This window comes from Eumetopias jubatus, unplaced genomic scaffold, assembly GCF_037043125.1.
Source record: "Eumetopias jubatus isolate StellerSeaLion01/CBP00866 unplaced genomic scaffold, mEumJub1_p1.0 scaffold_16, whole genome shotgun sequence".
Classification (NCBI taxonomy): Eukaryota; Metazoa; Chordata; class Mammalia; order Carnivora; family Otariidae; genus Eumetopias; species Eumetopias jubatus.
Genome location: NW_028274822.1, coordinates 61,854,933 through 61,868,410, shown reverse-complemented (window position 1 = coordinate 61,868,410; position 13,478 = coordinate 61,854,933). Strand labels below are relative to the sequence as shown.

Sequence of the window (13,478 nt, the reverse complement as noted above, 5' to 3'; positions counted from 1 at the left end):
AGGTTATTCCACGCAGACCCTGAAGGTCAAATGCCCTCCAGGTAGTCTGCTGGGGTTAATTGTATATGGTAAGGTTCCCCTTAGAGGCATGAAGGCTGCGGCTTCTACCCTTTAAAACATGGCTATTTAATGGATGCCTAATACAGTTTTTCTATATTTTTATAATCAAGTACTCTGGCATTTTGTCTAAGCTCCAAGACAGTTTCCTTACAATTTAATGTTAAATCTTTAATATCACATTTTATTTCAAAAACATTTACTTGGCAATTCAGGCTGGATATCTTCTCCATACCAATAAGATTAACTGCAATTGTGTTTCATAACTGACTACTCACTATGAGATAAAAATACGTTAAAAGGATTGCTCTCTGAGGGCCCTAAGTTAATTTTATGCCACACTGGTTGTCTCTGGGTGTGAGACTGCGTGTCTGGGGCCGAGAGTAAGAGAGAGACTTTTCACTCTTTTATATCTTTTGGATTTTGTGCCGTATACAAATACGTCCTATTCAAAAAAAACCCCACAAATACAACTTCAAAAATGAAACTGCTTTGTGTAGTGAAAATGTTATGCATAAAGTCGATTTAATTTAATCCCAATGCTATAATAGAGGCAGAATAAAAAAATGTACAGGATTATTTTAAGAGGTGAGGAAAAAAACCCCACACATTCTGGATGATGTTCTCATGCAAAATGAAAAAAATTTAAAAGTCAGTGTTTTAGAGGAATCTTTTCAGGAGTAAATTCATTATTCTGCCTCTTAAAACTTCAGTGTACCTTTCTCACAAATCATGTGTCACCTCATTCAAGGCTTCATAAGACAAAAGAATAGCCTACTTGTCCGCAACTTCCACCATTTTCTGAGAGAGCTGCAAAGTTCAAGACATTTTCTCTCAGTTACATAAAACTGCAATGATAAGGACAACATGCTTTAATGCTAAGGTATTTTTAATGTCATATTCTTCTGGAAAGAACAAGCGTCCTTTGAAGTGAACTTCTGCTTTGGTAAGCCAAGTGACAAACTCCCAACACATCAAAATTTGAGGTGAGCTTTGACAACAAAAATCTCACACTTTCAAAGGATTTGAAGTTTCAATGACATCTTCCTTAAGGAATTAAAAAAATACGGTGTCTCACTTTGTGACCCTTAAAATGTATTGGGAATTTAAAAAAAACATGTTGCCTTACTTTGGGGCCGTTCAAATGTATCTTCTGTAAGGAAAAACACTTTAGGGAAGAGTTGCCTTGTGGCTCCAGCCTGGATTTCTTGGTGTGTTGGTATAGACCAGGGGTCTTTCCGCACGCTTTTATTAGTAAGAGCACAGAATGATACACTTTTTATTATGCGAAAGGCAGCATCATGATCTACATTGTATTTGGTTTTCATTATAGTACTTAGAAGTAGCCAAAAAAGTTGCTAACAGCTTACCCCCTTCAATATATATTGCACATAAAATTTATTAATCTGCTAAAATTAGACAGTGGGAACGTTTTGATAAGAACAGGGTATTTATTTATACAACCCCCCAAAACATTCTTAGAACATACTTAGGAATTACAGAGGGGAAAAGGGCAGCAGACCCCACCTTCACGAAGAGATTATTGTTAATGTCCGTGATGCACTAGGAAGGACACAAGGTCACTCCTGTGCTTTTGCTGCCAAAGCCCTAACTGCATCTGGTCACAACAAATCAGATGAGCCACAGTGAGGGCACTGCACAATAATGTCTGGTCAATGTCATGACAGAAAGGAGGGCTGAGGAACTGATAGTAAAGGAGACACGGACATTAAATGTAGTGCTTGATGCTGGATTGGATTATTGACCAGAGTTATCACTATCATTATTATTACTATAATTTCACTATATTACTGGGGCAACTGGTGAAATTTGAATAACATTTGTAGGTTACAAAACAAGAGTGTATCAATGTTAAATCTCTTCATTTTGATAGCCATACTGTGGAAGGTAAATCCATAGCAGAGTATTAGGTAAAGGAGCACACTGTCTGCAATCAACTCTGGAATGGTTCATGAAAATGTGTGTTAGTGTAGATAGGAGGGGGAAGCAAATATGGCCGACTAGCTAGTGATGAATCTGTCTGGTAAGTGTCTGGGAGTTCTTTGTACTACTTTTGCATTTTGGGGGTAAGTTTAAAATTGTTTCAAAATAAAAAGTTATCTTTTGTTAGGAAAACCCTTATGATAACATTTCAAAGAAAAAAACGGAATTTTTAAAAAGCACCCTCATTGAAGCTCCAGTGTAGTTGATGGCTCTAACGGGAATATTTTATTTAAAATAATTGCAATTCCTGGGCGCCTGGGTGGTTCAATTGGTTGGGCGACTGCCTTCGGCTCAGGTCATGATCCTGGAGTCCTGGGATCGAGTCCCGCATCAGACTCCCCACTGCTTCTCCTTCTGACCCTCCCCCATCTCATGCTCTCTCTGTCTCATTCTTTCTCTCTCAAATAAATAAATAAAATCTTAAAAAAATAAAATAATAGCAATTCCTTTCATTAGTATTCCAGATGTGCAGAATGAACTATGGGGGTTCCATCCCTCCTTGTGTTTTGACATAAGCAATGTAAGGCTTGGAAGTAGGTTTTTGACAGAGGAAATGCCCTTTGCCCAAAAACAGATGGGCCCTCGGAGCACCATGCAAGAGCAGACATGCAGGAGTGGCCTCTTAATGAATTCAGGAGTGGTCTTTCCAAAGACAACTTGCATTTTGTCACTCCCTGACTAGAATCACTGGATGATTCTCCATTGCCTTGAGGAGGAGGCCCAAATCCTCTGGCCTCAGCTCGGCATGAAGCTGGTCAGGTGGGGCCCCCTCATATACTTCCAATAGCTCTCTATAAATACCTCTCTTGTAGTGTTATACGATACCATCAACTTTGTTTATAAGTCTGTATTCCCTCTAGATGATAAGCTCTTTGAGGATCTTGGTATCCACAGACATGTAAGTTTGTTGACTAAACATTGAAGAAGCAAGGGGAGCTAGGTAACCTCTTGCTCATCCACCCCTTCCCCTCAGCAGCACCTTCACACTCAGTTTTGGCAAAAATGGTCTTGGGGATCATCAGTGTTACCCACGGAAGACTGCTGTTTAGACTACTCTGTTACAAAAGCCTCTCACTGGAAAAATAGCCAGGGAAGCCATGTTCCATCTTTGCCAACTACCAGGGTGCTCCACACACAGCAGGAAATCATCAAACTTCCTGCCTCCCTGGCAAGTTCGTTCCCTCTGTTGCTGCCATTTCCTCAGCTGGAGCTCTCAGGCTAGATGGTCTCTAAGGCCTCAGCAACCATCTATTTTCAACACCCCTGTTTTTAAAATATGACTTTGACAACACCCTATAGAATCAATATGGCGGCCTTGCTCCAAGACACAGGCACTCACCACTTCCAGCAAACTTCAGAAAAGGAAAAAAAACCACAAAAAACCCAGCTTTGCAAATTAAAAAAGGAATGGTTGTTATTTTTAAAAAATAATTTTTCTAGGATTTTTTTTAAACTAGAGAACATACCCTAGGACATTTAAAATATTTTATTTAGAAAAGGTCAAATGCTGGTAACTTCCCTGAGGAGACACCTGTTCTTGAAATGCGATGTATTTCAGTGTTAACTCCCCTTGCGGAGGGAGGGGGTGTTTCAGGATGCAGCTCATCTTTCTATTATTAGAAAGCCTGTGTTGGGGTGAGCACTGGGTTACAAGAATGGGCCAGAAGCTTGCTGGAACTTGTGGCAAAACTGGGCAGAGATTGTAGCCCCAGGGAGAAAGGTGAAAAGTCTGACAGAGATCTGGCAGATCTAGGGCAGTTCCAGTGGCCTCAGAGAACCTGTCGCTAGTCAAGGCACAGAACAAAAGGGGAGGACAAAGACGGGCAGAACTGGTGGGAAAGGAGGAAGACCACTGATGTCACTTCCAGAAAATCTGACTGGAAGTAAATGAAGGAGGAGGAAGAGGGCTGAGATCCGGGGGGGCTTCGGGTGACAGAAGCCAAGTGGGAGACTGGCTGGGAGATGGCCCATCTGGACGTCGGTGCTTTGAGGAAGCATGCAGGCCAGCGTTCCTGAGCAGTCAGGGCCAGTCCATGGCTTGGCAGCTCGTTGGAGATAATTAGAGACAGCTCCTCCCAGGTATGTTGTGAGGTGTTGGGGACATCAGCTCTTGGCATGGACAGAGGACACGGTTTATAGGTGCTGGCTCAACGCAGGGCTGCAGGGTGGGGCTGGCCGGTGGGGGAATAGCTAGAGGGTTCAGTTGTCTCCCCCCCTGGACTCAGAGATGGTGTGCAGGCAGCTGGGTGTTCATCTGAGGCCAGCAGGGCTCAGGATGATGGATGGTGATGAAGAGTGCCTACCAGGCACACCGGCACCCAGTCAATTCCAGAGCCCCTGCCCTTCTACACAGCAGTAATGCTAATCCTGCAGGTGCACCTCCCATGTGCCAGCACTGCTTCAAGCCTCCTAACAACCTCACGTGGTCGGTATTGTGATCACCTACCCCCATTTTACAGTTTAGAAAAGGCAGACATCAATAAGGTGATTTGCTCAAGGTCACATAGTGCCAGGGCGGTCAGAATCTGTGCCCAGGTAGTCTGGCTCCAGTATATTCCCTTGAGACAGGGACACTGTCCAGTCCGCAGACTCAGAGGTCGCGGGCAGGTGTCTCTGGAGCACTTCCTGCCCCAGGCTGACGCTCTTTCTAGGTCCTGCCTTGGCCCTTGAAAGCGCAGAGGCAGCCTGAGCCCTGTGAGGCCCGTCTCCCCTTGGGTTCTGGTTCAGGGCAGTCAGCTCCCTGTCTTGGTGGTTCAGGACCCTGCCAGGGGCAGTTGAGATGGGAGAAGAGTGAGCTCGGAGCACAGCCCCAAGGCACCCCTGTGTAGTCATCCCCGAAAGGGCATCTGAAATGATCCAAGATGACTTTTCTCTCGGATGCCATATATACAGATCTCTAAGAGTTTCAGAGTACTGTGGAACATACAGTCGTAGTTCCCACATTTTACACTTTCAATGTTTCCTTTCTCTTTTAAAATGCACACTAAGCCTCACTCCCTCCAAAGACAAAGAACAGGGTGGATGCTTGGGAGGTGGATCTAAATGCCATCTTGAGTGAAAGTGCCGGTTTACTGTACGGAGGGGAGCCTTCCTTTCAGTAACGCAGTGTGATGTCCCAGGGGGCCAGTCCCCTGACTTGTTACACCCACAGCTCCCTAGAGAAGTGGACAGAGGATTCTGTCAGATTCTAACAGGCACTCAGGAATTGTTTTCAGTGTGCCCAGCTGTGGGGTGTGAGTTGTCGGGGGAGAGGACGGGGGGCAGCCCGGAGAGAAGAAGCCTGTTCCCTGGGAGCTAACACAACTGGCCTGTCATTTTCCAACAACAGCTCTGGGGAGCCCAGAGGGCTCTGATGAGGTTCAGGGGCAAATGCTGGGGTCCCGGGTGGAGACGGCAGCTTGGGCTCCAGAGGGAAAACCTGCTCCTACCTGATGTAGACTGTGGGCTTCAAAGACTTTTTGGATGGTGTTGGTGGGGGGCGGGGATGAGAGAGATCAGTGGGTTAAAAAACACTATAGACGCTAGACTACTAACCTGGATGACGTGAGTTCCGGAATTCTGCTAGCCTTCGCCAGAGGACAGGACAAGCACTCGGGCGGGAGCAGCTGAGCGCGCCTCACCATTGGACGCTTCGCTTCCCGCCCTTCCGTGGCGTGCGCGCGCACCCTCCTAAGGGCCACTCCCGGAAGTCCCGCTCTCCCACCGCTGTTCTCACCGCGTGGCGGGCCGCTAGCTCCGGATCACGTCTTTAGAGAGCCGCGGATCTAAGACCCACAGCGGGCAGCCAGGCTCCCAGGGCCTTGCCCCTGTGCACTGCGGGGAGCCAGCCTATTCCTTAACCAAAAGCCCCGTGTACTTTTACCTGGGAGGAGCGGACAGGACAGTGTCATTCTCGCTCTCTGGGTCTACACTAACATGCAGTTCTGATAAAACGTCAACGTAGGACATGCCAGGTGGTCCTGACAGAGCACTGATCAACACGTCAGACTGCTGTCACATTTCTCAGGAAGCCTTAGTTTTCATCTTCCCCTTAAAATAACCTAGCAAACTACAATGTTAAAAGAGCTAATAAAATACCCACATTTTAAGAAGAAAAAAAAAACCACACACATGAATTAATAGTTCAGTTGAATTAATTGCTCTTTGGTACCGTGCTAAGAGTTTTTTGGGAGGTGGAGGGGGAATCTATCATGATCGTCACCTGAGACTATTTTCTATCACCTCATGTGTAGATGAACTGGATGCAAAGGCATGGTGCCAAGGGGTTCCTGGATGGACCCCAGTCCACAGAAAGACAATTTTGGATATATGCATAAGAAAAGAACTAACTAGGCACCTATCAATGAATTATACCACCCCACACCAAGCTGCTCCATTATCTCACATCTGGACCGCTATAACTGATTCCCAGACCATTGCTCCACTGCAACCTTGCCTTCCTATGACCCATTCTCCACCTACTGCCAGAGTGCACGACCAGGTCATGTAATTGCACTGCTCAGAGCTCTCCAAAGGCTCCCCAGATCAATACAGACCTGGCCTATGAGGTCAGGGAGGTCTGGCCCTGAATGCTTTCTCTAATCCCCACAGCAACTGTTAGCTGGCTGGGCACTATTCCCTATCTATACCAGCCTAAGTTTTAACCTAAGTTAAAACTTAGGTTTCCTATAGTTCAATTGAAATTCAAGTGGAGGGGCACATGGGTGGCTCAGTTGGTCAAACAGTTAAGCCTCTGCCTTCAGCTCAGGTCATGATCTCGGGGTCCTGGGATTGAGCCCCTTGGTGGGCTCCCTGCTCAGTGGGAAGTCTGCTTGCTTCTCCCCACCTCTCTCTCTCAAATAAATATATAAAATCTTAAAAAAAAAAAGAAATTCAAATGGAAGGCAATATGAACAGCAAAAAAACCCAAAACCAAAACCAAAACCAACCAAAACCAAAAACCAAAAGGTAAACTTAAGTGTAATATTTTTAGAGAGAATCATTAAGATACTCAAGATAAGATTAGACTTTGTATTATAATGGGCAGTCTCATGTAATTTTAAATGTATATTCTTCTAATTTTTCCTTCTTAAATTAAAGAACTCTGAAGTTAATTTTTTATGATAAAATTATTTTATAGCTACAAGAAAATGAACTTACGACCCTTAAAGAATTGGACTGTGACACCAAAAGACTTTCTCAAGGATTCAATCTCAAAAAGTCCTAGAATTAGTAAATTTGTGTTATGTTTACTACTAAGATAATTGATTTAGCTCTATTTTTATGACTTCTACAATAATATACATTTTCTTTAAATACAAGTTAATTTTTTCCAAAAGTATCAAGTGTTATTAGTATATAAGTGAGAGATCTGTCTTAATATCTTTTTCAGTGAGGGTCATCAAAATGTAAATTCAAGAACTATTCAATTTACTGATATAAATGATGAAAATTTCAGGGCATGATGGAATATATGTTACTGAAAATTGTGTGCACATTAAAATAAAAATAGCATTTTCAGAAAGAAAGTTATATATTTAGGTATTAATTTCCTTATTTACACAAGTGTTGACTCTATTATAAACATAATCACATTGGACACAGCACAGGCACATAAGACAACAGAATGCTGGCTTAAAACCTACCAAAAAGAAAAAAAAAAGCATTATCTCTGAAAGAGCATAACTGCATTTGTGTCTGCTGGGTCCTAATTCTCTTTTATTTTATGGATAATGAATTACGGTTTCTGATAATCATTTTTAAGTAGCCTTAACACGTCTATGTAAAAATGTGTGTTCAAAGGAAATGGTTTCTCGAATTTTTTTTTTTATTAAAAATATTCATGATTTAGCTCAAAAAACACTTTCACAAGTTAGGTACTTTAGATCCTTTAGAATCCACCTGAGAATGACTATTTCTGAACTTGGGGTTGAGTATGAAATCCCTCATTGTTTGTGAGTCTATCATATGAAGAGAGAAGATTTGTGATGAAGACATCTCAATTCTAATTTCTCATTACATGGTAGGAATAACTTTTTCCCCTAAATCAGAACCATATTATATGGGATGTTTTATGATTACTTTCAGGCAAATAGGACAGGAAAAATTTGAGAATCTAAGTATGTGTCTCTACATATGTAAATCTAAAATTGAATGGGGGAGCGCCTGGGTGGCTCAGTCCTTAAGCGTCTGCTTTGGGCTCTGCTTTGGGCTCAGGTCGTGATCCCAGGGTCCTGGGATTGGGGCCCCTCATCCAGCTCCCTGCTCGGTGGGGAGCCTGCTTCTCCCTCTCCCACTCCCCCTGCTTGTGTTCCTGCTCTGGTTGTCTCTCTCTCTCTGTCAAATAAATAAATAAAATCTTTAGGGGTGCCTGGGTGGCTCAGATGGTTAAGCGTCTGCCTTCGGCTCAGGTCATGATCCCAGGGTCCTGGGATCGAGCCCCACATCGGGCTCCTGGCTCAGCGAGGAGCCTGCTTCTCCCTCTCCCTCTGCCTCTCTCCCTGCTCATGCTCTCTCTCTCTCTCTCTCTGTATCTCTGTGTCTCAAATGAATAAATAAAATCTTTAATAAATAAATAAATAAATAAATAAAATCTTAAAAAAAAATAAAGTTGAATGGGAATGCCACCCCTGATTTCAGCTAGGACCTTGTAGTTTGGGGTGACTTCTTCCATATATACAATGTCACACAGTACTGGGGGACATCCTATAGCTGTAGCTGGCTGAATCACTGCTTTAGTCCTACCCGCTACACCCCTGTCCTGTCATCTCCTTTACCGCCTCCAAGCCATCCAGTTAAAGACACAATTCAGTAAAAAAGTGTGCCCGCTGTGCCAGACACCCCAGCCCCCTTTTCTAGCCAGTTTGCCACCTCTAACTCCTTCCTGTTAGAAATTCCAGAGCTCTCAGGGGCTACACTGGAATGCTTACAGATGCAAAAATCACAGGAAAGGATGCAAATAAAAGCTTTCAAAAGGGTCATTCTTATCTGCCATCCTGCTACAAAGCTTCCACAACAAGGGTGCTCTGCTGCAGAGTCAGGGTAGGGGCGAGCATGTGCACACTGCCCCAGACTTCAGTCAGAGCAGGGCAGGACCTGTCTATTTCACACACTGCCTTCTGTACCACCTTCCTTTCGAAGGGGGGATTGTGAGAAAGAAAAATGTCTCAAGAGCACTGTGCCAGGCAAAGAAACCTTTAAAATTCTGTTACTGTTGGGTACACACACACACACACACACACACACACACACACACAAATATGCTCTTTTGGTACAACTGTAAGAAAAATGACTTTCTGAGAAATTTAACAAATATATTTTCCTTTGACACATGCTTAATCAAATGACCAAATAACAATGCTTTAAAGATATGTATATATACCAAACAAGAAAAAATTACTATTCATTTTACCCTTTCACATAAGCAATACTGTTACCCAAGGAATTAGGAAAGCGGCCATAAATACTGCAGATGTGAAGCAAACTACGTTTTTTTCCCATCACAGAATAAACATTCAGAAGTGATCCATGTTATTTACAGCATGCATTCTCTTCTCATTTGAGCTACAGGATGCACATCTTAAGAGTGAACTGAATTCTGTTCTACTATTCCCCCAGAAGCAGTCACTTACCATAAATATTTCTCTCTGCTCATGTCAGTTCTATTCTTTTGTTATCTGGGAAACTGCTTAATTGTTAATTTAGAAATACATATAGGAAAAAGTACTATCAATATTTCCTAAAGGTAGGCTATTTTCCTGATTACCAACCTCACCAATACATTCATAAAAGCATTTCTTACAATCCTATTGTCTTTAACATTTTTAACCAATGTTAATATTTTGGTGTGAAAGAAAGTATTTCTCTCAGGCAGAGAGCTAGATTTTGAAGAAAGTCAAAGATAAAATAATACTAACATTGATTCTCAAGCAATCTCATTAAAAATGGTTCTCTCTTCCACCATTTAAAATATTTCAAGAAAGATTTACTTACCTGGGAATATTCAAAGTCGGTGATAGGAGCTATACTCTTGATATAGTCTGATCGAAATTGGTTTTCTGGGTTGGCCAGTGGAACTGGAGGTATGATAGTACTCATCGCTGAAACAATTGTCTAAAATGGAATGAAGAAAAAGATATATGGATAAATACAACATTTAGGTTCCTCTTATGACAACTAAAATATATAATTTCTGTCTATACAGTTTTAGAGAGCAGAGTATTTAACCTTTCTATTAACCAAACATTAAAAAAAAATCCTTACCACAATAGCATCTTTAACATTTTTCCGGATGTCCAGAATTTTCTGTTTCTTTTCCCTATATTAAAAGAGAATTGTTAACAATAAAAAAATTTAAAAAAAAGAGCATTGTTATTAATTTAATTTATCTTTAGAACTGACTTGAATCAGCTGAATGGGATTTTAAACTTCCAGCTGCAGCATGGGGCTAGACTGGCTTTTCTAGAGGTCAACATCAACCCCCAAGACAACAGTTGCAAAGTTTTTAACTGGGAAAGGAAAACATACTTTTTTTTCTTTTTTTTTTTAAAGAATTTATTTATTTATTTGACAGAGAGAGACACAGCGAGAGAGGGAACACAAGCAGGGGGAGTGGGAGAGGGAGAAGCAGGCTTCCCACAGAGCAAGGAGCCCGATGCCAGGCTCGATCCCAAGACCCTGGTCATGACCTGAGCCGAAGGCAGACACTTAACGACTCAGCCACCCAGGCGCCCCAACATACTTTTTTTTCTAATTTGTACACTAAGCAAACTTGAATGCACACATTACAATGTGTAGTTTTAAACTACACAGGTTACACAAAGCATGGCAACGTTGTTACGAATATTGCATATAAAATCATACAGCTACACTTGTAAATATATTTTACTTGAATTATCCATATGTTGATAGATATGAATTGAAATAGAGGCGGACCAAGGATATAAAGATAAGTATATACTGACATATTGGTTAAGTGTGGTAAGTGCAGTACCAATAACACAGACCAATATCGCAAGATATCTAATAAATCCTATTTTGTTAGGGAAGTTATTTTATTTTTTCATCTAGACGCTACCTAAAGAAGAATTTGCCTAAATATATCAAATTCAACAACACGCTCCTATCTCACTACCCCCAACCCGCAAAGGTCTATTCAATGATCAAATTAATTATTCAGAGAAAGCACGTTTGGAAATGCTGGAGAGAAGTGAAAAAGTTTGCATGCAGTTTGGAAGCAAAAGCGAAATTGATCATTCCTTACTCAGGATTAAATCCATTGACATGCAGGATCCTCATTTGTTTGACGATAGTGCTCTTCCCAGACTCACCAGCCCCTGCAAACAAATAAAAAGAATGCTGTGGTCCGTGGCCCAATACCGTTGCCATCTCTCCTGCGAACCCAGACAGCAATTACCCTACCCCAGCGTAGGCATTTTCCAGTACACTCCAGATCGCGACTGGAGGAGCGGGTCCCGGTGGCTGGCGGCGGTGAGCGCGGCCCTCGCCCGGCCCTGCCCTGCCCGCCCGGGCCCCGCGCTCGCTGCGCTCGGGGGTGTGCGCTCCGCTCGGGCCGGGAGCCGCCGCGCGCCCTCCGGCCTTACCCAGTAGCAGCAGGCGGTGAGTCGCTTTGTATGCCAGACGCTCCTTCTGCAACTGCTTCTCGATCTTCTTGTTGGCCTCGCGTCGTTCTTTTTCATCGACGCCCTGGTCTTCTGCCGTCTTGCTGTTGCCCAGACACCCCATGCCTGTCCGCTTGGATGGACGTCAGGCAGAGTTAGGTATTTGCACAAAAAGCAACAGAGAGTTGTAGATGTGTGTGGATCCTGCGACGGCTTCTCTTCCTTGACGCTGAAAGAGATGCTCTGGTCTCGGTGTTTGCCGATCAGAACAGGCTTTCCTTCTCCCTCCCTCTGCCCACCGCAAACTCCCAACTAAAAAGGATGCGAGGAAGACGCGCGGAGCCAAATAAATGCTTTTTAAAGATACAGGTGTAGAATTTTCTTCTGGACAAACCGCACAGAATGAAGGGAGACCGGGCTCTGCCGGAGCTAGCCAGGGTGGCGCTGCGCCCGGCGCTCGCCCCTGGTCCCCGCGCCCTCACCGCCCGCCGCCCGCCGCGCTTAGCCCGGCTCAGCCCCGCCCCCGCCTGCACGGCCTGGGAAGCGCCCTGCGGGAGCACGAGAGTATCCCGGCGCCGCCGCGTGCTGGCCCACAGCGGCGCGGCGGGACGGAGCGCACCGCCGGTCCCCTCCGGCCGACCGTGGGCACCCGCCGGCCCGCTCGCGCCCCGCGCTACCTCCGCCGTCGGACGCGCGCCCCCTCCCGGTTCCGAGCGACCCCCGGGCCTCCGCGCGGCAGGGAAGGGGAGCTGGCCTGCTCGCTGGGATCTCGCTGGGGCACTAGAGCTATCGGTGCTGGAGGGGTCGGGAGCTGACCTCTCCGAGCCCGGCCCGCGCGGGGTCCGCACCTCGGCTGCGTGCCTCTGTCGCACCCCGAGCCCGGAAGACTGGGTTTGGGCGTGCGCTCCCCGCCGATGCCTCGGACGCCTCCCTGCTCCCAGGCAGGCGAGGACTCGCGCAGGATCATGCATATTCTATCAGGGAGGAGGATCTGTAAGAGGCTCACCAGTCACACCGCCTTTGTTCCGTTCATTTTCTAGACTATTCCAGCGCACCCACGCCGCCGCCTCCCTTAGCCTCTTGTCTTTATCTCCAGCCCCCGTTTCTCCTTCGCAGTTCTCTGAACAGCTCTACTACTTTCCTAGGAGACACTATAGCTTCGAACTTTGGCTTGGAGCCGTGGAACCGAAGAAGGTAGAGACGGGTCTGCGTTCTCACTCACGGGGCTGAGTGCGAGTTCCCTCGGTTACTTGCTACCATTGGCCCGCAGAGACGGTCCGTCCGCGGCAGCTTTGCACTCGCATTCTTGGACTTGGGGGAAGGTCGGCAAAGAGGCGACCCGGCCTAGAAGTCCGGGTTGGAGATCACTTCCTCGTGCGGCGCTGTTGTGGCACGGTCATGGTCTTCAGGCTCAGGGGGCCCGAGGTCCTGCACGCCGATTCTTCTACGTGGCCTTGTTCATCTGTGTTCAAGTGCCCCAGTTTCCTCCCAACCTACGTTTCTCTCACATTCAGCCAGGCCTGATCTTCTTTACAGAAAGCAAACAGCACCTGGTGGGGCTCCCGGCGCTCTGCTGCCTCATTCCCTCTGTAGGCCGCACCCGGGGCACAGCGGGCCTCACTTGTCAATGCGTCTCACTCAAACCCAACAGAACCTCCTGACACCCCAGGTTCCTTGCTAGTGCCACCATTTCCCCCTCCTGCCCACGCCTCCAAGAGTGAAAAAGGGAATCTGACTCTGGCCTGTCCTTCCTTACCTCTTGTTCACACCTCAGCTCCTGGCAGCCTGGCTTTGGCCCACCTCCCTACACTGAAAATG

The 13,478-nt window shown here is 45.4% G+C and overlaps 1 protein-coding gene across 2 annotated transcripts in view; it reads right to left on the bottom strand.

Annotated features, from left to right (window-relative positions):
• Window positions 1-13,478, bottom strand: part of GNAL (G protein subunit alpha L) — a 139,872-nt gene that overhangs the window by 85,665 nt on the left and 40,729 nt on the right. Inside the window, exons 1-4 of one of the 2 annotated variants that reach the window (XM_028089344.2) lie at window positions 11,643-11,784; window positions 11,303-11,375; window positions 10,303-10,357; window positions 10,033-10,152 (exon numbers count right to left, since the gene is read on the bottom strand). In XM_028089344.2, coding sequence (XP_027945145.1) covers window positions 10,033-10,152; window positions 10,303-10,357; window positions 11,303-11,375; window positions 11,643-11,784 — 390 coding nt within the window. Of the gene's footprint in view, window positions 1-10,032; window positions 10,153-10,302; window positions 10,358-11,302; window positions 11,376-11,642; window positions 11,785-13,478 lie in introns of those variants that run through there. The other variant, XM_028089343.1, reaches the window with a different exon arrangement.